Source organism: Terrapene carolina, unplaced genomic scaffold (assembly GCF_002925995.2).
Source record: "Terrapene carolina triunguis isolate 2854851 unplaced genomic scaffold, T_m_triunguis-2.0 Scaffold246, whole genome shotgun sequence".
In the NCBI taxonomy this organism is placed as follows: Eukaryota; Metazoa; Chordata; order Testudines; family Emydidae; genus Terrapene; species Terrapene triunguis.
The window spans coordinates 867,694-892,434 of NW_020664597.1; the positions used below are offsets into that span (position 1 = coordinate 867,694).

The following is a 24,741-nucleotide window of genomic DNA, read 5'->3' on the forward strand; positions in this document are numbered from 1 at the left end:
TGTTTAGTCTCTTCTATTTAATGGAAAAACTTCTCATCTGTGTCAGTCACATTGTTGGTCACCTCATCATCTTTCAGGAAAGATGAGGACAAATTGGAAAAAACCCAGAGGAGAGGAACAAAAATGATTAAAGGTCTAGAAAACATGACTTACAAGAAAAGATTGAAAACATTGGGTTTGTTTAGTCTGGAGAAGAGAAGATGGAGAGGGGACATTACAACAGTTTTTAAGTTTATAAAAGGTTGTTACAAGGAGGAGGGTGAAAAATTGTGCTCCATAACCTCTGAGGACAGGACAAGAAGCAATGGGCTTAAATTGCAGTAAAGGAGATTAAGGTTGGACATTAGGAAAAACCTCCTAACTGTCAGGGTGTTTAGTCAGTGGAACAAATTGCCTAGGGAGGTTGTAGAATCTCCATCATTGGGGATTTTTAAGAGCAGGTTGGACAAACCCCTGTCTAGATAATACTTAGTCCTGCCTTGAGTGCAGGGGACTGGACTAGATGACTTATTGCGATCCCTACACGACTATGATTCTGTGATCAATCTGTTTCACCATTCCAGCCTGGGGGTTTTGCAGCTGGGTTTCTCAATCTGTCCAGACACTTCATCATTGCTGTTGCAACAGGGAATCTCACCTCTGCCTGCAAGTCACCTCTGAGACCTTTCGGGCAAACCTGCAGAGGCTGCATTAATTCCTTCTGTGACGCCTCCAGCTCCTGTTTCAGGTCAGGGCTTAAAACCCACTGGCCACTTTTGATTACTGCAATTGCTTCCATTATTTGTTCCATCTTGATTCAGTGGGAAGAGATGGGCAGGGTGAGGCCTTGGGGAAAGGGGTGGAGTGGGGGCAGGGTCTGGGGCAGAGCTGGGGGTTAAGCACCCCCCAGCACATTGGAAAGTTGGTGCCCGTGAGTTGTGGGATGCTTATCAGTTAGCTACATCTGCAGCATGGAAGAACTCAGACAGTGACAAGCACTGGTATGATGCTAGAGTGGGTTCGCAGGAGCTTCAGCCAGGGGACAGGGTTCTGTTGGAAAAATTTGAATGTTGCAGGCAAACAGAAGATTGCTGACAGATGGAAAGCATTACCTTACCTGGTGGTGGAAAAACAGGGAGATCTGCTGGTCTACAAGATTAAACCTGAAACAGGGTCAGGCAAATAAAGACAGTATCTAGAAACCTCTTATTACCTGTGAGAAGATTCGGAGGTGCCTCCTATGAAATGGAGCATAACATGAGACCTGGGTGGCAAAAAAGTGAACCAAAGCCAACACCCAACATGTGCAATGAGTCCCCTGGGGCTAACCCACTCATACTCAGCACGTCTGAAAGTGAGTATGAAAAGGAGGACACCCTTCAGTACTAGAATAAGAGATGAAAGGGCCTATGTCAGTGTCTAGGGATCCTCAAGGGAACCCTTACCCCCTCTCTAGCCCAAGAAGTCCCCATTGCCCCTGCAATGCCCACTCTCAGTAGGCATAGAATTATAGAATCATAGAAGATTAGGGTTGGAAGAGACCTCAGGAGGTCATCTAGTCCAACCCCCTGATCGAAGCAGGACCAACACCAACTAAATCATCCAAGCCAGGGCTTTGTCAAGCCTGACCTTAAAAACCTCCAAGGAAGGAGATTCCACCACCTCCCTAGGGAACCCATTCCAGTGCTTCACCACCCTCCTAATATCCAACCTAAACCTCCCCCACTGCAACTTGAGATGATTGCTCCTTGTTCTGTCATCTGCTACCACTGAGAACAGCCGAGCTCCATCCTCTTTGGAACCCCCCTTCAGGTAGTTGAAGGCTGCTAACAAATATCCCCTCGCTCTTCTCTTCTGCAAACTAAACAAGCCCAGTTCCCTCAGCCTCTCCTCGTAAGTCATGTGCCCCAGTTCCCTGATCATTTTCATTGCCCTCCACTGGACACTCTTCAATTTGTCCACATCCCTTCTATAGTGGGAGGCCCCAAACTGGACATAATACTCCAGGTGTGGCCTCACCAGTGCTGAATAGAGGGGAATAATCACTTCCCTCGATCTGCTGGCAATGATCCTACTAATAAAAAAAAAACAGGAGTACTTGTGGCACCTTAGAGACTAACAAATTTATTTGAGCATAAGCTTTCGTGGGCTACAGCCCACTTCTTCGGATGCATAGAATGGAACATAATATTGAGGAGATATATATACAGATACAGAGACAGGTGGGAGTTGTCTTACCAACTCTGAGAGGCCAATTAAGTAAGAGAAAAAAAACTTCTGAAGTGATAATCAAGATAGCCCAGTACAGACAGTTTGATAAGAAGCAAGTGTGAGAATACTTACATGGGGAAATAGATTCAGTGTTTGTAATGGCTCAGCCATTCCCAGTCCCTATTTAAGCCTAAGTTGATTGTATCTAGTTTGCATATCAATTCCAACTCAGCAGTCTCTCGTTGGAGTTTGTTCTTGAAGCTTTTCTGTTTCAAAATTGCCACCCAGAGGTCTGTCATAGAATGACCAGACAGGTTAAAGTGTTCTCCCACTGGTCTTTGAATGTTATGGTTCCTGATGTCGGATTTGTGTCCATTAATTCTTTTGCGTAGAGACTGTCCGGTTTGGCCAACGTACATGGCAGAGGGGAATTGCTGGCACGTGATGGCATATATCACATTGGTAGATGTGCAGGTGAACGAGCCCCTGATGGCATGGCTGATGTGATTAGGTCCTATGATGATGTCACTTGAATAGATATGTGGACAGAGTTGGCATCGGGCTTTGTTGCAAGGATAGGTTCCTGGGTCAGTGTTTTTGTTCAGTGATGTGTGGTTGCTGGTGAGTATTTGCTTCAGGTTGGGGGGTTGTCTGTAAGCGAGGACAGGTCTGTCTCCCAAGATCTGTGAGAGTGAGGGATCATCTTTCAGGATAGGTTGTAGATCTTTGATGATGCGCTGGAGAGGTTTTAATTGGGGGCTGAAGGTGACAGCTAGTGGTGTTCTGTTATTTTCTTTGTTGGGCCTGTCTTGTAGGAGGTGACTTCTGGGTACTCGTCTGGCTCTGTCAATCTGTTTTTTCACTTCAGCAGGTGGGTATTGTAGTTTTAAGAATGCTTGATAGAGATCTTGTAGGTGCTTGTCTCTGTCTGAGGGATTGGAGCAAATGCGGTTGTATCTTAGAGCTTGGCGGTAGACAATGGATCGTGTGGTGTGTCCTGGATGGAAGCTGGAGGCATGTAGGTAAGTATAGCGGTCAGTAGGTTTCCGGTATAGAGTGGTATTTATGTGACCATCGCTTATTAGCACAGTAGTGTCCAGGAAATGGACCACTTGTGTGGATTGATCTAGGCTGAGGTTGATAGTGGGATGGAAATTATTGAAATCATGGTGGAATTCCTCAAGGGCTTCTTTTCCATGGGTCCAGATGATGAAGATGTCATCAATGTAGCGCAAGTAGAGTAGGGGCTTTAGGGGACGAGAGCTAAGGAAGCGTTGTTCTAAGTCAGCCATAAAAAGTTGGCATACTGTGGGGCCATGTGGGTACCCATAGCAGTGCCACTGACTTGAAGGTATATATTGTCCCCAAATGTGAAATAGTTGTGGGTGAGGACAAAGTCACAAAGTTCAGCCACCAGGTTAACTGTGACTTTATCGGGGATACTGTTCCTGATAGCTTGTAGTCCATCTTTGTGTGGAATATTGGTGTAGAGGGCTTCTACATCCATAGTGGCCAGGATGGTGTTTTCTGGAAGATCACCGATGGATTGTAGTTTCCTCGGGAAGTCAGTGGTGTCTCGAAGATAGCTAGGAGTGCTGGTAGCGTAGGACCTGAGGAGAGAGTCCACATAGCCAGACAATCCTGATGTTAGGGTGCCAATACTTGAGATGATGGGGCGTCCAGGATTTCCAGGTTTATGGATCTTGGGTAGCAAATAGAATGTCCCTGGTCGGGGTTCTAGGCATGTGTCTGTACAGATTTGTTCCTGTGCTTTGTCAGGGAGTTTTTTTAGCAGATGGTGTAGTTTCTTTAGGTAATCCTCAGTGGGATCAGAGGATAATGGCCTGTAGAATGTGGTGTTAGAGAGCTGTCTAGCAGCCTCTTGGTCATATTCCAATTTATTCATGATGACGACAGCACCTCCTTTGTCAGCCTTTTTGATTATGATGTCAGAGTTGTTTCTGAGGCTGTAGATGGCGTTGTGTTCAGCATGGCTGAGGTTATGGGGCAAGTGATGTTGCTTTTCTACAATTTCAGCCTTTGCACGTTGACGGAAGCAATCTATGTAGAAGTCTAGTCTATTGTTTCGACCTTCCGGAGGAGTCCATGCAGAATCCTTCTTTTAGTAGTGTTGGTAGGGAGGATTCTGTGGGTTAGTATGCTGGTCAGAGGTATGTTGGAAATATTCTTTGAGACGGAGACGTCGAAAGTAGGATTCTAGGTCACCGCAGAACTGTATCATGTTCGTGAGTCTGGAGGGACAAAAGGAGAGGCCCCTACTAATGCAGCCCAATATGCTGTTAGCCTTCTTGGCAACAAGGGCACACTGTTGATATCCATCTTCTCGTCCAGTGTAATCCCCAGGTCCTTTTCTGCAGAACTGCTGCTTAGCCAGTTGGTCCCCAGCCTGTAGTGGTGCATGGGATTCTTCCTTCCTAACTGCAGGACTCTGCACTTGTCCTTGTTGAACCTCATCAGGTTTCTTTTGGCCCAATCCTCCAGTTTCTCTAGGTCACTCTGGACCCTATCCCTACCCTCGAGCATATCTATCTCTTCCCCACAGCTTAGTCTCATCTGCAAACTTGATGAGGGTGGAATCCATCCCATGATCCAGATCATTAATGAAGATGTTGAACAAAACCGGCCCCAGGACCCACCCCTGGAGCACTCCACTTGATACCGGCTGCCAGGGCTGGCTCTAGCGTATTTGCCGCCCCAAGCAGCAAAAAAAAAAAAAAGCCCCGACCGCAACCGGCGGCAACTCGGCGGCAGGTCTCCCGCCGCTTCATTCCGCGGCGGCAATTCGGCGGCAGATCCTTCGCTCCAAGAGGGAGTGAGGGACCTGCTGCCGAATTGCCGCCGAAGAGCCAGACATGCCACCCCTCTCCGTTGGCCGCCCCAAGCACCTGCGTTGGTGTCTGGAGCCGGCCCTGCCAGCTGCCAACTGGACATCGAGCTATTGATCCCTACCCGTTGAGTCCAATGATCTAGCCAGATTTATAACCTTATAATCCATTAATCCAAACCACACTTCCTTAACTTGCTGGCAAGAATACTGTGGGAGACTGTTGTGATGTTGCACCCCATAATGCTTTATAGAAATATGCTTATAAGAGTAAATATGACATAAGTGGAATATGTTTTATGCTAGATACGCCATGTAACATATCTTTGCAAAGGTTATGTTCTGATGAATGCATTCAGCCTATTCGTGTGCATGTATCATTTTTATATTTGAAGTTATGAGCGTTGGCTCTGTGATTGTATTTAAAGTGTTTGCTGTAGAAAGCACCTAAGGCAGATTTGGTCAACATAGTGTGAAGGGGTTATTCAAGTAATTGGGAGAACTTGGCCAACAATGAACCTTGACAGACGCCAATCCACATCTGAGCTTTCCTGGGGACGTGCCTGTAGAGAACTGTGTCATGCATGGACATGTGACTTGCCCATGTGACTCCAAAACGCAATCTTGTAGCTATGATTCTACACAGGGAGAGAGAGAGGTATCCACCCACAAGAGACAAACTATATAAAGCCCTGGGAGACCCCTCCATTTTGTCTTCAGCTGGCACAAAAGATAGCCTCTCCACCCCAAAAAGATGCCTGAAAGAAACTGGAACAAAGAACAGTAACCACAGGTGTGTGAGTGATTGCTGGACCCAGACTAGGAGGAAGTCTAGTCTGTAAAAGAGGCTTATTGGAACACCTCTGAGGGTGAGATTTACCTGCATTCCATTTCTCACTGTATTAGGTGTAGACTTGCTGCCAGGGAAAACGGGCTCAGAGATAGTCTCAGCACATCAGGTGGCAGTTCTCAAAGGGGTTTCTGTGACCCAGCCCATCACAACTATATCAAAAGCTTTGCTAAAGTCAAGGAATATCACGTCCACTGCTTTCCCCATATCCACAGAGCCAGCTATCTCATCATAGACGGCAATCAGGTTGGTCAGGCATGACTTGCCCTTGGTGAGTCCATGTTGACAGTTCCTGATCACCTTCCTCTCCTCCAAGTACATCAAAATGGATTCCTTGAGGACCTGTTCCATGATTTTTCCGGGGATTGAGGTGAGGCTGACCAGTCTGTAGTTCCCTGGACTCTTCATCTTCCCTTTTTTAAAGATGGGCACTATATTTGCCTGTTTCTAACCATCCAGACCACCCTGGATTGCCATGAATTTTCAAAGATAATGACCAATGGCTCTCCAATCACATCAACCAACTCTCTCAGCACCCTCAGATGCATTGCATCCAGTCCCATTGACTTGTGCATGTCCAGCTTTTCTAAATAGTCCTTAACTGTTCTTTCACCACTGAGGGCTGCTCACCTCCTCCCCATTCTGTGCTGCCCAGTGCAGCAGTCTGGGACCTGACCTTGTCCGTGAAGACCAAGGCAAAAAAAAAATTGAGTACTTCAGCTTTTTCCACATCATAGAATCATAGAATATCAGGGTTGGAAGGGACCTCAGGAGGTCATCTAGTCCAACCCCCTGCTCAAAGCAGGACCAATCCCCAACTAAATCATCCGAGCCAGGACTTTGTCAAGCCTGACCTTAAAAACCTCTAGGAAAGGGGATTCCACCACCTCCCTAGGGAACCCATTCCAGTGCTTCACCACCCTCCTAGTGAAAAAGTTTTTTCTAATATCCAACCTAAACCTCCCTGTAGCAAGGCGACAACTCACTGGTCCGTCGTCTCCTGCTGGTCGTCCTGAGAATTAGCTCTCCAGCCTCTGGAGGGCCCTCTGCAGTCTGGTGTCCCGCTTGCTTCAGACCCTAGGTCCCTCCCAGACCCCGGTCCCTCTCTACATCAGGGTTCTGCCCTTGCAGTACTCCCGCAGTCTGGTTCTCCCCTCCCCGGGAAATCCCCACCCTCTATTCCCACCTTGCCTCAGCATGTACTGCCAGTCCTCATCTAGCCCCCGCACACTGGGGCAGACTGCAGTCCATATGGCTCATCATCGGCAAGGAGAGTTTGGACCTGTTGCCTTTGCCTACCCTTGGGCTATCCCTCTGCAACCCCAATACCCGCTTTAGTCCATCAGCAAGGCCTGCAGGCTGGGGGTTTTCCAGCTTGGAGCTTCCCAGCTCCTCTGACCTTTCCCCAGGCCTGTTTCACTCTAGGTACCCTGGTGAGCTCTCCAGCAGCCAGGCCCATCTCTCTCAACAGCTAGAGAGAGACTGCCTGAACTCCTGGCTCACAGCCCTTTATAGGGCCAGCTGTGGGCTGATTGGGGTGTGGCCCCAGCTGTGGCTGCTTCCCCAATCAGCCTAGCCTTTAGCTCGCAGCCCGAGCCCTCTCCCAGGGCTGGCTGTAACCTTTCAGGCCCAGAGCAGATGACCACCCCGCTATACTCCCCCACTGCAACTTGAGACCATTACTCCTTGTTCTGTCATCTGCTACCACTGAAAACAGTCTAGATCCATCTTCTTTGGAACCCCCCTTCAGGTAGTTGAAGGCTGCTATCAAATCCCCCCTCATTCTTCTCTTCTGCAGACTAAATAATCCCAGTTCCCTCAGCCTCTCCTCATAACTCATGTGCTCCAGCCCCCTAATCATTTTTGTTGCCCTCCGCTGGACTCTCTCCAATTTGTCCACATCCTTCTTGTAGTGTGGGGCCCAAAACTGGACACTCCATACTCCAGATGAGGCCTCACCAATGTCGAATAGAGGGGAACGATCACGTCCCTCGATCTGCTGGCAATGCCCCTACTTATACAGCCCAAAATGCCGTTAGCCTTCTTGGCAACAAGGGCACACTGTCGATTCACTGGAATCCCTAGGTCCTTTTCTGCAGAACTGCTGCCTAGCCACTCAGTCCCTAGTCTGTAGCAATGCATGGAATTCTTCCGTCCTATTATCAGAATTATCTGTCACTAAGTTGCCTCCCCCATTCAGTGAGGGTCCCACACTTTCCCTGACCTTCTTGTTGCTAACATACCTGTAGAAGCCCGTCTTTTTAACCTTCACATCCCTTACTAGCTGCAACTCCAATTGCGCTTTGGCTTTCCTGATTACACCCCTGCATGCTGGAGCAATATTTTTATACCCCTCCCCAGTCATCTGTCCAAGTTTCCACTTCTTGTAAGCTTCATTTTTGTGTTTAAACTCACCAAAGATTTCACTGTTAAGCCAAGCTGGTCAGCTGCCATATTTACTATTCTTTCTGCACATCGGGATGGTTTGTTCCTGCGCCCTCAATTAGGATTCTTTAAAATACAGCCAGCTCTCCTGGACTCCTTGCCCCCTCATGTTATTCTCCCAGGGGATCCTGCCCATCAGTTCCCTGAGGGAGTCAAAGTCTGCTTTTCTGAAGTCCAGGGTCCGTATTCTGCTGTTCTCCTTTCTTCCTTGTATCAGGATCCTGAACTCGACCATCTCATGACGGGGTTATAAGGCTACTAGCAGGTTAACTTATGATGCGCCTGGTGTAGGTAGTGAAGAACTGATACACTTAGCTCACAGGCTTGTGGCAGCCGTCATAGGCTTCCTAAGATCCTCTGGGAAAAAGTATTAAACATGGTGGAGGTGGAGTGTGATTTTCCGGGACAACAAATTCTTGGCTGGGGGAGGACTCCAGGATTTGGGGCTCATGTCCCTCCACCTCCCACAAAGCTCTGGGCTTCAGGCCCCTGCTGCCTCTGGAGTGAGATTAACATATTAAAAAAATAATGTGTTAATCGTGCTTTGAATTAATCCTTAATTGACAGCCCTAGTGCAAAGTGGAAGGTGATGGGGACTTATCAGTTGGAAGTGACAGAGGGAGAAGTAAGACCTGGGTATATTGGTTGATGACTATGAGCTGCCAATGTGATGCAGCTGTGAAAAAGGCTAATTCAGTCCTAGGATGCATCCGGCGAAGTATTTCCAGTAGAGACAGGGAAGTGTATTACCTTTGTACAAGGCACTGGTGAGACCTCATCTGGAATACTGTGTGCAGTTCTGGTCTCCCATGTTTAGCAAAGATGAATTCACAGAGGAACAGGTTCAGAGAAGGGCTGTTAGGATGACCAGAGGAATGGAGAAACTGCCTTACAAAAGGATCTTGGCTTGTTTAGCCTAATAAAACGAAGGCTGAGGGGAGGTGTGATGCTCTCTATAAATACATCAGAGGGATAAGTATCAGGGAGAGAAAGGGGCTATTTGAGTTAAGGGCCAGTGGCAGTACAAGAACAAATGGCTATAAACTGGCCATCAACAAGTTTAGGCTTGAAGTTAGATGAAAGTTGCTAACCATCAGAGGTGTGAAGTTCTGGAACAGCCTTCCAAGGGGAGTAGTGGGGGCCAAAAAACTAACTTGTTTCAAGACTGAGTTTGATAAGTGGGGCTATCAAGTGATTAAAACAATTAGCCATGGTTAATGACAGTTTTGGTCGCACTGGATAAAAAGACGGTTATATGTAACTATTGCAAGGCTGAGTTCCAATATCATCAAAGTATTTCAAGTCTGCAGCACCAGTACAGATTTAAAATTTTATTAGAAAATGTTTAAAAATAGATGATACAGAGTCTTGAAACTTCAGTTATTAGTCATCGGGGGTAACATACCGAGTATAGGGGGATGTTAGTATTTTGACATTGGATAGCCCATAACACATACAGTCTGCAATATCCCCAATGGGGGGGGTATAAGGTGGATCAATCAAGGTACAGTCAGCAAGCAGTGAGGGTACATCACTCATACAAGAATTACAGGCAATGATAGGTATAAATAAGCGGGCCGGGTAATGAGGATAGGATGATCCTCATATGGTGGAGTTCAGTTCAGTTCGGTGGGTTCAGGGTTCAGGGGATAAGGTCCAACAGAGGAAGCCCCCAGGTCTCTTCCTCATTGTGGGTGCGCGAAGTCACGCCGGCTCACTCTCGGTATTGGCGGTGGCCAGTGATGTGCTCTGTATAAATGTCTCGGGACCAACAAATGGCTATAAACTGGCCATCAACAAGTTTAGGCTTGAAGTTAGATGAAAGTTGCTAGCCATCAGAGGTGCGAAGTTCTGGAACAGCCTTCCAAGGGGAGTAGTGGGGGCCAAAAAACTAACTTGTTTCAAGACTGAGCTTGATAAGTGGGGCTATCAAGTGATTAAAACAATTAGTCATGGTTAATGACAGTTTTGGTCGCACTGGATAAAAAGATGGTTATATGTAACTATTGCAAGGCTAAGTTCCAATATCATCAAAGTATTTCAAGTCTGCAGCACCAGTCCATGCTAAACATGCTTTCACCTTGAGGTCTTGTGCTACAGATAAACCACTGACAGCAAATGAATCCCACCAGCTAGGACAGAGTTTCAGGATTGCTACAAGCCCATGAATCAAACAAAGTACAACCAATGCTATTGCAAAGTGGATAGCTATGGACTGCAGACCACTCAACATTGTAAACAACAGAGGGTAAGAGATATTATTCAAATTGCATCTTCCAATCAGTCATATGCCTTGCCCTCCCATTGCATTAGGAACACATGACCTATATTGTAATGAGAAGACTACAAAGTTGGAGCTTTTGGAAATGCATTAGCTGTTGCTTTGCCGGTGATCACTGGACATCCTTGAGCAATCACAGCTATCTTGGAGTCACGGCACAGCTGACTGATGCTGCATGGACACTACAGTTGTTTGCTTTAATAGTAACACATACTGAAGAGAGACATTATACTAAAACATGTGTAGAGCGTTCCTTGGATGTTGCGAAAGAATGGAATATTCAAGAAAATGTAACGATTAGTATTAACAGTGCAATCAAAACTGTGATTATTCGCAACTAATTTTTTTAATCATGATTCATTTGTTTTGAGTTAATCACTGAGTTAACTGCAATTAATTGACAGCCCTAGTTGAAATTTTAGTAGAGAAGAGAATTATCAGACACACAGATGAACACAATTTATTGGGGAAGAGTCAACATGACTTATGTAAAGGGCTATCATGCCTCACCAATCTATTTGAATTTTTTGAGGGGGTCAGCTGTGTGGACAGGGGGATCCAGTGGATATAGTATACTGAGATTTTCAGAAAGCCTTTGACAAGGTACGTCACCAAGGGCTCTTAAGCAAAGTAAGCTGTTATGGGATAAGAGGGAAGAGTTCTCTCATGGATTGGTAACAACTGGTTAAAAGATAGGAAACAAAGGGTAGGAATAAATGTTCCGTTTTCAGAATGGAGAGAGGTAAATAGTGGTTTCCCCAAGGGTCCGTACTGGGACCGGGGCTGTTCAACAGATTCATAAATGTTCTGGAAAAAGGGGTAAACAGTGAGGTGGCAAAATTTTCAGATGATACAAAACTACTCAAGATAGTTAAGTCCAAAGTAGACTGCAAAGAGCTACAAAAGGATCTCACAAAACTGGGTGACTGGGCAACAAAATGGCAGTTCAGTGTTGATAAATGCAAAGTAATGCACATTGGAAAACATAATCCCAATTATGCATATAAAATGATGGGGCCTATATTAGCTGTTCCCATTTTGAACAGCTTCCACATAAGGAGAGATTAAAAAGACAGGACTATTCAGGTTGGAAAAGAGACGACTAAGAGGGGATATGATAGAGGTCTATAAAATCATGAATGATGTCGAGAAGGTGAATAAGGAAGTGTTATTTACTCCTTCTCATAATACAAGAACCAGGGAGCACCTAATGAAGTTAATAGGCAACAGAATTAAAACAAACAAAAGGAAGTATTTCTTTACACAATGCACAACCTGTGGAACTCGTTGCTGGGGATGTTGTGCAGGCCAAAATTATAACTGGGTTCAAAAAACAATTAACCAAGTTCATGGAGGATCGGTCCATCAATTAGTCAGGATAGGCAGGAATGCAACCCCATGCTCTGGGTGTCCCTAGCCTCTGTTTGCCAGAAGCTGGAGGTGGACGACAGGATGGATCACTTGATAACTGCCTGTTTTATTCATTCCCTCTTGAGCACTTGGCACTGGCCACTGTTGGAAAAAAGGATACTGGGCTAGATGGACCATTGGTCTGACCCAATATGGCCGTTCTTATGTTGATCCACTCTGTGCCCTGAGTCTGGGGCATCGATCATCTCAGCCACCCAGTCCACAAAAAGGAACCAGCTCGGGTATTTAACTGGAAGCCGGTTTTGTTTAATATCTTTATTAATGATCTGGAGGATGGTGTGGACTGCACTCTCAGCAAGTTTGCCGATGACACTAAACTAGAAGGCGTGGTAGATACACTAGAGGGTAGGGATCAGATACAGAGGGACCTAGACAAATTAGAGGATTGGGCCAAAAGAAACCTGATGAGGCTCAACAAGGACAAGTGCAGAGTCCTGCACTTAGGACGGAAGAATCCCATGCACAGCTACAGACTAGGGACCGAATGGCTAGGTAGCAGTTCTGCAGAAAAGGACCTAGGGGTCACAGTGGACGAGAAGCTGGATATGAGTCAACAGTGTGCTCTTGTTGCCAAGAAGGCTAACGGCATTTTGGGCTGTATAAGTAGGGGCATTGCCAGCAGATCGAAGGACGTGATCGTTCCCCTTTATTCGACATTGGTGAGGCCTCATCTGGAGTACTGTGTCCAGTTTTGGGCCCCACACTACAAGAAGGATGTGGAAAAATTGGAAAGAGTCCAGCGGAGGGCAACAAAAATGATTAGGGGTCTGGAGCGCATGACTTATGAGGAGAGGCTGAGGGAACTGAGATTGTTTAGTCTCCAGAAGAGAAGAATGAGGGGGGATTTAGACTCATAGACTCATAGACTTAAAGGTCAGAAGGGACCATTATGGTCATCTAGTCTGATCTCCCACATGATGCAGGCCACAAAAGCTGACCCACCCACTTTCCCTTAACTCAGCTGTTGAAGTCTCCAGATCGTGATTTAAAGACTTCAAGTCGCAGAGAATCCTCCAGCTTGCGACCCCTGCCCAATGTTGCGGAGGAAGGCGAAAAACCTCCAGGGCCTCTGCCAATCTACCCTGGAGGAAAATTCCTTCCCGACCCCAAATATGGCGATCAGTAGAACCCCGAGCATACAGGCAAGATTCTCTAGCCAGACCCACATTTTACCAGCGATGGCACTTTATTACCTAATTGACTAAAATCACGTTATCCCATTAAACCATTCCCTCCATAAACTTATCTAGCCTAATCTTGAAGCCAGAGAGGTCTTTCGCCCCCACCGTTTCCCTCGGAAGGCTGTTCCAAAATTTCACCCCTCTGACGGTTAGAAACCTTCGTCTAATTTCAAGCCTAAACTTCCCCACGGCCAGTTTATATCCATTCGTTCTCGTGTCCACATTAGTACTGAGCTGAAATAATTCCTCTCCCTCCCTGGTATTTATCCCTTTGATATATTTAAAGAGAGCAATCATATCCCCCCTCAGGCTTCTTTTGGTTAGGCTAAACAAACCGAGCTCTTCGAGTCTCCTTTCATAGGAAAGGTTTTCCATTCCTCGGATCATCCTAGTGGCCCTTCTCTGTACCCGTTCCAGTTTGAATTCATCCTTTTAAAACATAGGAGACCAGAACTGCACACAGTACTCCAAATGAGGTCTCACCAGCGCCTTGTATAACGGAAGCAGCACCTCCTTGCCCCTACTAGAAATACCTCGCCTAATGTATCCCAAGATCGCATTAGCTTTTTTAACAGCCACGTCACATTGCCGGCTCATAGTCATCCTGCGATCAACCAGGACTCCGAGGTCCTTCTCCTCCTCCGTCACTTCCAACCGATGCGTCCCCAGCTTATAGCTAAAATTCTTGTTAGTCATCACCTTACACTTCTCACTATTAAATCTCATCCTATTATTATTACTCCAATTTACAAGGTCATCTAAGTCTCCCTGCAGAATATCCCGATCCTTCTCTGAATTAGCAATACCTCCCAACTTTGTGTCATCCGCAAACTTTATCAGCCCACTCCTACATTCGGTTCCGAGGTCAGTAATAAATAGATTAAATAAAATCGGTCCCAAAACCGAACCTTGAGGAACCCCACTGGTGACCTCCCTCCAACCTGACAGTTCACCTTTCAGTACTACCCGCTGCAGTCTCCCCTTTAACCAGTTCTTTATCCACCTCTGGATTTTCATATTGATCCCCATCTTTTCTAGTTTAACCAATAATTCCTCATGCGGTACCGTATCAAACGCTTTACTAAAATCGAGGTATATTAGATCCACCGCATTCCCTTTATGTAGAAGGTCTGTTACTTTCTCAAAGAAGGAGATCAGGTTGGTTTGGCACGATCTACCTTTCGTAAACCCATGTTGTAATTTGTCCCAATTACCATTCAACTCAAGGCCCTTAACTACTTTCTCCTTCAAAAATTTTTCCAAGACCTTGCATACTACAGATGTTAAACTAACAGGCCTGTAATTACCCGGGTCACTTTTTTTCCCCTTCTTGAAAATAGGAACCACGTTAGCTATTCTCCAGTCCAACGGTACCACCCCCGAGTTTACAGATTCATTAAAAATTATCGCTAACGGGCTTGCAATTTCTCGCGCCAGTTCCTTTAATATTCTAGGATGAAGATCATCCGGTCCGCCCGATTTGGTCCCGTTTAGCTGCTGAAGTTTAGCTTCCACCTCTAATACTGTAATGTCATTCCCTCCTTCTTTATTCCTCTCTGTCCTGCTCCCTCTATTCCTAAGCCCTTCATTAGCCTTATTAAAGACTGATGCAAAATATTCATTTAGATATTGTGCCATGCCTAGATTATCCTTAATCTCCACTCCATCTACATTCTTCAGTGGTCCCACTTCCTCTTTCTTTGTTTTCTTCCTATTTATATGGCTATAAAACTTCTTACTATTGGATTTAATTCCCCTCGCAAGGTCCAACTCTACACGGCTTTTGGCCTTTCTCACTGCATCCCTACATGCTCGGACCTCAATAAGGTAGGTTTCCTTGCTGATCCCTCCCCTCTTCCATTCTTTGTATGCTTTCTGTTTTTTCTTAATCGCCCCTTTGAGACGCCCAATCATCCAGCTAGGTCTAAATCTCCTGCCTACTAACCGTTTTCCCTTTCTCGGTATACAGGCCTCGGACAGCTCATGCAACTTCAATTTGAAATAATTCCAGGCGTCATCTGCCTTTAGATCCCTAAGTATGTTATCCCAATGCACTTCCCTAAGTAGTTGCTTTAATTTATTAAAGTTGGCCTTTTTAAAATCGTAAACCTTAGTCAGAGTTTTATTTCTGTTAAACTTTCCATTTAGTTTAAACTGAATTAGCTCATGGTCACTCAAGCCAAGGTTGTCCCCTACAACCATTTCCTCAACGAGATCCTCACCACTCACCAGCACCAAATCTAAAATTGCATCTTCCCTCGTTGGTTCAGTTACTACTTGATGAAGGAATTCATCTGCTAGCACGTCTAGGAACATCTGAGCCCTATTATTGTTACTAGCATTTGTTCCCCAATCTATATCCGGGAAGTTAAAATCCCCCATGATTACACAGTTCTTATTAGTTTTTACTTCCCTAAAAACATTAAATAGTTCTCTGTCCGCATCCAGGCTGGATCCCGGCGGTCTATAGCACACCCCAAGCACTATCTCCGGGGAGGCTCTAGTAGTTCTATTACCCAGTGTAATTATAGCCCAGACAGACTCTGTCTTATCCATTCCATCACTTATTATTTCTTTGCATTTTACCTCATTATTGACATACAATGCTACTCCCCCACCTTTACCTTTTTTCCGGTCATTCCTAAACAGCACATACCCTTCCATACCTGTACTCCAGTCATGACTACCGTTCCACCATGTTTCGGTTATTCCCACGATATCCGGTTTCATTTCTCGGACTAGGAGCTCCAATTCCTCCATTTTGTTACCTAGGCTTCTCGCATTGGTGTATAAACATCTTACCGTATGCTGTCTATCCTTTTTCGCATTACTTATGCAATTTGGTACGGAGCCCATACTGTCCATCCGCCCCCTCTTTCTTATGTCCAATCCCCTACCCCTACCTATATCTGTGCTTATCTCTTCACTCTCCTTTTCAGTGTTGGAATCTGGCGTTGAGATTAACTGGACATCTCCCAACTGTCTCCCCCCAATTCCTAGTTTAAAGCCCTTTTGATGAGATGAGCCAGTCTCCCTCCCAGAAGTCTATTTCCTTCCCTACTCAGGTGAAGTCCATCCCGTGAGAACAGCTGTCTGTCCCCGAAAGCCTCCCAGTGGCCATACATCCCAAAGCCCTCCTTATAGCACCACTCCCTTAGCCAGCTATTTATCCTCACAATTCTGTCAGCCCTTTGCTGTCCTTCTCTAGGAACAGGCAGAATCCCACTAAAGATAATCTGAGCCTCAACTTCCTTAAGTGTCTTTCCCAGCCTGGCATAATGTCCCTTAATTCTCTCTAGCGAGAACCTAGCCGTGTCATTCGTTCCTACGTGAAGGACGATCAAGGGGTTCTTACCCGCTCCTTTTAGGATCCTTTTCAACCGCAGGTCCACATCCCTTATCTTAGCGCCCGGCAGACAGCACACCCTTCTGTTCTCTGGGTCTGCTCTGGTCACAGGCCTGTCCAACCTACTCAGCAAGGAGTCTCCAATCACATAAACCTGCCTTTGCCTGGTGACAGTGCGATCTACTAATCTATCCCCTGTTCCCTGTAGTCGTAACTCCTGTGTCTTTCTATTTTCCCTTATAGTCCCCCTAGTGCCATCCTCTATCCTACTGGGGCCCGGTATTGATGCTGTCTCCATCAACTCCTCCCCTCTCTCTATTGGACTAGCCGCTCTTCTCTTCTTCCTCTGCCTCCCACCATCAGTTACCACCTGCTGCCTCCCCTCCTCGTTATCCAAACACCCAAACCTGTTCCTGAGTTCTATTCCCCCCTCACTAGCCCTCCTTTTCCTTGGCCTGCTTCTCACGGTCACATGCTTCCACTGATCTTGTTCTGCCCCTGACATTCCCCCCTCACAGACCATAGCCCGTGCTTCCACCTGCACCCCTGAGCATTCCCCTTCTGCCACACCCAGCTTCTGCTCCATTAGCTGCTCGAATCCCCTTCTAAACTCTACCATAGTATCTACCTGCATCTGGAGCCCTCTAATCTTTTCCTCTAGCAGCTCTATTAGGCGGCATTTCATACAAACATACCTTTGTTCAGGCTCCCCAGCGAGAACCATGTACATACCGCAGCTGCAACATGCGATCATCTGCATTGTGTCCCCCGCTGCTTGGCTCATGGCTGCTGTAGTCTCTGCCTGCTGCTCCTGGGGACACGGAGCACACCGGGCACCGCGCCCTCCTGCCTCCCCTTCCACCTCCCCCTGTAAACTCCCACTTAAACTCCCCTGTTAGCAGCCCTGTTTGCCGGCTCCTGGGTGCCGCTGCTCGCTGCTGATTTGATAGCAGCCTTCAACTACCTGAAGAGGGGTTCCAAAGAGGATGGAACTTGGCTGTTCTCAATGGTGGCAGATGACAGAACAAGGAGCAATGGTCTCAAGTTGCAGTGGGGGAGGTCTAGGTTGGATATTAGGAAACACTATTTCACTAGGAGGGTGGTGAAGCACTGGAATGCGTTACCTAGGGAGGTGGTGGAATCTCCTTCCTTAGAGGTTTTTAAGGTCTGGCTTGACAAAGCCCTGGCTGGGATGATTTAGTTGGGAATTAGTCCTGCTTTGAGCAGGGGGTTGGACTAGATGACTTCCTGAGGTCCCTTCCAACCCTGATATTCTATGATTCTATGATTTATTTCTAACTGTATTCATTATTTGAATGGAAGCTGAGCCTGCATTATACACCCAGGATAATTTAGATTCATGCCCTTGATAAGTACCTGATCCAGTAGCTCCAGGCACTAGAGGGCTGTAGTTGAGGGGATAATACGCAGATTTACTTAAATGTTTACCTTTCTTTAGCGTTGAGATACAACTCTCCTCACTTGGGTCACTCACAGCTCCGTCCACACACACAGCCGACACTCGGAATCTGTAGGGTGTCTCAGGCCTCAGTCCATCAATGGTACAAGATCCAGTTCTCTCTCCTGTCCTTTGTTCCAGCCATTTGCCTTTCCCCTCCTGACTCGTATCTCCTGAATCCTCTTTATATTCCACCTTATACTCCCTTATAATGACTCCTTCTCCAACCTCAGTTGGACTCTCCCAGGTGAGGGTGATGGCTGATGAACCTACAGTAGCTGTTACAGGCTTCCCAGGCGGGCTGGTAGGAGGGAGCGTCTTCACAGGATCATTCACGTCGCTGCTCTTACTGAATCCTGGTTTGCTCACTGCAGCGTATCGGAACTGGTACTCGGTGTTTGCACGTAGCCCTGTTACTGTGAATGTCTCTTGTGTGTTATTTACATTCACAGCCATCCAGTTCTCCTGCCCTACAATTCTGTACTCTGCCCGATAGCCGGATATCGCAGCCCTGCCATAGGCTGCTGGGTTAAACGTGAGCTGCACACGGTCATGTCTGATTCCATCACACAGGGCAGGAAGAGGCTTTGATGGAGGTTTGAAATTGGGGCTGACCAGCTCTCCATCTCCATACAGATAAACTGAAGCTCCCAGATGGTTCTTATCTGGAACAGAGGCCACAATGAACCGGGTCTTTGCTTGAGATTTATTGATGCTGGTAAAGTCTAAGAAGGACTTTGCGAATTTTCGTGCTTTTCTTCTTATCTTTTCATCCACAAACCACTGTTTGGAGTTTGATTTCTCATCAGGAGAACTGGTTGATGCTGATTCTTGATTTTTCTCCAGAAACTGTCCTTGAAGCCAAAATTTCAAATCTGATAAATATGGTTCTTTGTTGTGTAATGAAGTAAGTGTGAAAGACACAACAGAATCATTCTTAGGACTGAGTACAATTTTTTCTAGTTCACTCTCGGAGGATACGACTTCCACATTCTGTAGCACACTAAGGTAGGAATCCACTAAATTCATCTCTCGCTCCTTTGTATCCAGAAATTCATTGAGTCTCTGTGTATTGAATGGTGATTGTTCTTTGCTTTTTAAAATGTCCACCAGGGCCACTTCCTCTGCTCCACCTCCACGGATAGCAGGTAAGATTCTTGCTAGTTGTTGCTGGAAAGTCTGCCTGTGTTGCTGACACAGATCTTTGAATTGCTGGATTTTCCGTTTGATTTCGGGGAAGGTTGTGGCAATTGGATTTTTCATCATGTCATTGCATCGCATGTCCAGTTCGGTCAGTTGCTCCAAGACTGTTTGAGCATCAAAGATCAGCATTATGCTGATCTCACGCACCAGCTTAGCAGCTTTGGAATCCAGCTTGGTCAGCGGGTACAGCCAGACTCTAACTGGTACGGCCTTCTCCCCATTGTCACCGAGCAGCTTGGGGAGGGTGGAATAAATTTCCATGGCATCAAGATAAGTAACTGGATTGTTCTCAAGAGCAAAATCACCATAGAATGTGCAACTGAAGTTTTCAGCCTTTTCTTCTTTCTTGTTCTTCTTTTTCATAGAGCCCTCTCCTTCTGCTGAAATCTTCGGTAATTTTTCTATCATAAGTTTCATGTTTCCCTGTATCTCTTCTACACTCTCAGTTGAAGAAACTTCCCGATCAAACACAAAGAAAGCCTGAGCCCCATACAGCACAGCTGTGACCACATGGGTTGCTGTATTTTGGTCATATACAGCAGGATAAGAGATATTCTGGCGCTCTGAATGGCTTATGGCCAGCTGCTCAAACTTGGTTGTTGTTGAATATTGCAAAGTAACTCGGGCTTGATTTTTGGATTTCTTTGTATCATTTAAAAATGCTGCAGATCCATTCACTTCTACCAGGCCCCCCAGGAAACTCGCCTTCAGGGATCCTGAGAGACTGAGAGCAGAGGTCTTATCTTCCATAGTGTCAGAAGCAATGATCTGAAATTCAGTCTTGTGCTGCATCGTTGTCCCCACTTGTTTGTTAAGGGTATCGGTGTTCCATAAAGTGATACCTGAGAAATTCCACACAGACACTCAGTTAGTAACAGATGAATGTAATATGAAATCCTTCTCATTCAATGTAATTGTCTCATATTAAAGTAACATGCTACCAGTGAGAGGTGTAAAATGACGATGCTCCGTTGGAAGGTCTGTCCGTCTGTCTGAGGCTTTTATTTGGCATCTATCACCATTCTGTCTAAGGGCCAATAACACCTATCAATTCCATATTAGGGTTATCATGAGTTTGGGGTGCTGAGTATACCAGTAGCTTAGATAGCAACATGAAGAATTCAAACACCATCTGAGGCAATTTAAAAAGAAAAGATTTTACTTCACATAATCTATAGTACAGGGCATTAAAGTATTTTATATTTACTGTATCATCCTTTAAAAACAACAGAGCTCTATGCTTTAAATGTCAAACCACTACTTCAGCAAATGAAAAAAGACCTGAAGTTGTGGGGGAAGTATGTCATTTCTTGTCTGAGGGGAATAGCCACAGTCCAAATGAATATTCAGACAAGGATATTTTTCTTATTTCAAAATCTTTCTGTGATTATCCCAGATAAAACCCAAGCAGGAACACAGAGGATGTTAGAATTTATACGGAATAAGAAAAGACCAAGAGTGAGGCCAGATACTTTGTACAGACCCATGAAATAGTGTGGACTAGCTGGACCAGAAACCTCAGTCTGTAGCACAATAAAAGATATTGTTGCAATTGTACATCACACTAGTCAGGTTAAAAATATAGAGACACTGAATGGGGATAAATGTTGGAGAAAATGTGGTGAAAGATTTTTATGCATACAGTATATGGTCGACATCTCCAGTCATCAGAGAGTATTGGGATGCAATCCGTAACCAAATATCACAGACTGTTAGATTTTTAATACCAAATCATCCTTTGGTGATCCTCTTGGGGCTTCCTAGTGGAAACGGTCGCACAAAGGGAAATGAAGAATTAACATCTCTTCTCCTAACAGCTGCTTGGTTATTGGTAGCCTCTCATTCAGGAGTGGTGGGTGGAGCCCCCCTTTGGGGAGGCTAGCCCCCAGCTCCTCCCCTTCCATCTGCACCCTCCCCAGCAGATGGAGCCCTGAGACCCCCTGAACTCCCCCTCAGGGCCAAAGCCATGAGCCCCACTCTGCTTGCCAGATGAGCTCCTGGCTGGGTGGAGGCCCAAGTGCCCCCCCCCCCAGTTGGATGAGCCCCAGGCAAGCCCTCTCACCTGCCTGGAGGAGCGCCAGGCCAGCTGCAGCCACACCGTGCCTCCCCTCCCCAGACCCCAAGCTGCCCTGTGGAAAAGCGTCTCGTACTCTGGAAGATGCTTTTGATATGCCCCATGCAGGTTCCGGGGTGGCTGAGGAGACGCTGTCTGCTACTCAACTTCCGGGGTTCATCAGTCATGTCTCTGCAGTCCAGGGAGATTACTGATGAACCCGGGACGCTGAATAGCACATACCACCTCCTCAGCCACCCGAGAAACTGCTTGGGGCATAATAAAGCAAAATCTTCCCCCGCCAAACCCTGCAACTGGGGGGGTCCGGTGGCTGCGGCAGTGCCAGGAGAGGCAGAGCCTCCCCTGGCCTATTATATCTGCTGCCCATGCTCTCACCGGAAAAAGAAAAATAGCCCAACCAATGAGGAAGGGTTCCAGAAATATGTGAGGTTGTGGTTATGGAAAAATGAACACACCAGTTAGGTACCCAGCAAAATAGATAGAGGAGAGATAGATACTTAGATATTTGGTTACCTTTTATTTAGTACTCAGACAAAGTACATTCACCTGCAAAAAAAAACCAACATCTGTCCAATTCTTTTCAATATTAATATTTGCTAGATATACCTGATCTGTCAAATGTGTACATAGAGATTTCACTCAATAAAATCCCTAGAAGTGATATATGTGTTGTAATGAGGGTCACTCTGTAATATGGTAACACATTGTTAAACAGAAAGATCTGATGACTATATTCCTGTATAATGTCTCTTTAAACAAAAGCTAACTGTTTTTGTGATTGTTTTGTTTCTGATATTTACATGGCAAGGATTCGTAAACTTGTTAAAACTTCCTAAATAACTAGTTTAAAAAGAGTAAAAAGTAAAATCCTATCCTACCAATACAAACAAAAGTAGACACCCCTCCCCTCAACTGAATTTTTACAAAAATATAAAACAAAACAAATTTTTTGTCAAGGAGAGCTTGAACTTCCCATCTCACCAGCTAAAGAACTGATGTGCCTTCACTAAGCTATTGCTGCTACTACAGTGAAAGAACTGTACCAAGATTCCTACACTGTGTTTTAGCATTGCGTTACTAGGATATTAGATAAGTTAAAGTAAAGTGAGTTGCAGAAAATCACACTGATTCACCCTGGTAAAATCCCAGTATAAATTAATTTTATTCCTTGCACAAAACTACATTAAAATGAAAAAGTCACTAAAAAATGTGCATGCAGATACACTGCTGAAATAATGACATAATTAACTCAGCCCCTATTATGTGTAAATAGTACATTATACAGGTATATAAACCTATAAGCAAAATGATAAGCTATAATGAAATATTAAACAGAAGGTACTAGCTTCTCCATATCTTAGTTAAGGTTCTCTCCTTCTTCCATTAGAAAGTTGTATTTTAGCACTACTGTAAATTTGGCTTGGGATATTAGATTGGCCAGAAAATTGACGCATTTATAGTAAGGGAGAAATTTTTCTGAGGAAAATTTGTCAAACTACTTTTGATCTAGAGGCCATAAAAAGATTACCTTGTTAGAAAACTGGGTAATGAATTGTGTTAGTTAAATATATATCCTAACTAATGTTAGAGATATGAATATTATATATAATATTATAAAAACATTTAAAAGAATTTTTGCTTTTGTATGTGTCTCTGCTGATGCAGCATTCTAGCTGAAACATGCTTCAGGGTTGTGTAAACAGTAAAACCTTGGTCTGTGTAACTAGCAGGGTGAAACAGAACGTCCTAAGGGAATTGTTAACTTCAGGAGCCCCCAAGATGAGCTAACAGGTAAAAACCCAAGGCAACAAAAACAGACCAGTAAGATATAAGCAAATGTATGGAGCCAGCAGAGATTAATAGCAGAAAACAGATAATAAAAATAGACAAATAAAAGTAAGTTTTAGTAGGGTAAGCAAAAATGTGTTAGTAGCAAATTAGTTATTGGGACTGATGCATAAAAATGTTTCGACAGGAGTTTAGAATAGGTAGGTACACAGATGAGGGAACTGAGTAATTGAGTCCGCATAAAGTTACGGAACAGGATATAAAAAATAGTGACTGGCAACAAGAGAGTGGAGGAGATGCAGGGGAAGAGCACAGCAGAGACCAGAGATTTGAAAAAAAAAAAGATCAATTACTTTTCTTGCCTTATCTGTTTTTGCATGTGTATGTAATTCACAGGTGATAATCACATTGTCTTAAAATGTACAAAGTAAAGTCTACAAGAAACTGTTTACGCCTAAATTGGAATGCATCTCCTTTGTCACCTGGCCCCAGCAACCTTGATTTGAAATTTTGACTTTTTTTCTGATTTTTCTTTGTCTCCCTCTAACTTAAAAATGGACCCCTTCAACCTCGCATGTGCAACCTTAATGGGATCCCCTTGTGCATATACATTATAATACAATCTTTAGGCAGACAATCACATGGTATTTTCCCCCAGTATCCTCGACTCATTGTGTGCACACAATGCATGCGGCACAGGGAATGAGGCGATCCAGTCTGTGAATATTAGCTTTAAAGAAGAGGCCAGATGAACTGTAGTTGTGGCTGCAGCTATACTAGCAGCCATATATTTGGACATCTTTCCAGTGACAGAAAGATGGGGGAGTGGCTGAGACTTGCTTTAAGACCAAAGGTCTGTGGGGAATTTTAGCTGCTAAAAATTCCTATAGACCTGAAGCAGGAGCAGATTCCTGTTCATTTGCTGAACGTTTCTGACAAATGGAAAACAGTAAAAAAAGGAATCACAGTGACAAAAGGGGAGCCAGTGAATCGAGTAAATGTTGGCACAGAGGAAAATTTGAAGGGAGAAAGACAGCGAAGGTGAGCTCCCAGAGTTTCTTCCGGAGCTGTTCCAGAGCAGTATTGTACATTTAAATGAGCAACAGAAAGATTTGAGAGACTGATTTCTGGTTAGGAATCAGTAGCAGTTCTCCAGTTCAAGCAAAAAAATAGCTTGTACTGCACCAGTCCAGAACAAGAATGATAGTGGGGGAAAGTGGCCTACCAAAACAGGATGTATAAGTATGAATGGGGAGGTCGAATTTATGAATTTGCTAGGGTGCCAGTTAGATTTTAAAGCCTACATCTAACAAAGTAGATTTAATAATTTTAATTACTATTTTAGCCAATATGTATATGAAAATTAACATTGATCAACCCCTTTTTGATTGAGTTAAAGGAGCATTAGCTTACTACGTTTAATGCTGGGTTCCTTTTATGGAACAACTCTTACTTTGCAGAGTACTCTCAAATCAGGACACATTCATCATCATCATATATATATGATCAGTTGAAAAATTATCTCAAAATCAAGTCTGGATACACAAGAAGTTTCATAGAATTTATGGCCAGAAAGGACTGTTAGATCATCCAGTCTGGCATCCAGTATAATTCCTGGCATAATTTACAGAGTTTGTGTTGATACTAA

The 24,741-nt window shown here is 44.9% G+C and overlaps 1 protein-coding gene across 1 annotated transcript; it reads right to left on the minus strand.

Annotated features, from left to right (window-relative positions):
- Positions 1-17: 17 nt before the first annotated feature.
- Positions 18-20,023, minus strand: LOC113407721 (stonustoxin subunit alpha-like). The gene is made up of 2 exons (XM_029912793.1): positions 18,019-20,023; positions 18-70 (listed from the first exon to the last, which is right to left on the minus strand). Exons 1-2 carry the CDS (start codon positions 20,021-20,023, stop codon positions 18-20), a joined length of 2,058 nt encoding a protein of 685 aa, XP_029768653.1.
- Between the last annotated feature and the right edge of the window lie 4,718 nt (positions 20,024-24,741).

Coding starts and splice junctions, on each gene's coding strand:
- LOC113407721 (XM_029912793.1), bottom strand. CDS start 20,023: ATGCAGCACAAGACTGAATTTCAGATCATTGCTTCTGACACTATGGAA. Junction 71..18,018: donor TATCTCAACGCTAAAGAAAG/GTAAACATTTAA, acceptor CTTTCCTGAAAG/ATGATGAGGTGACCAACAAT.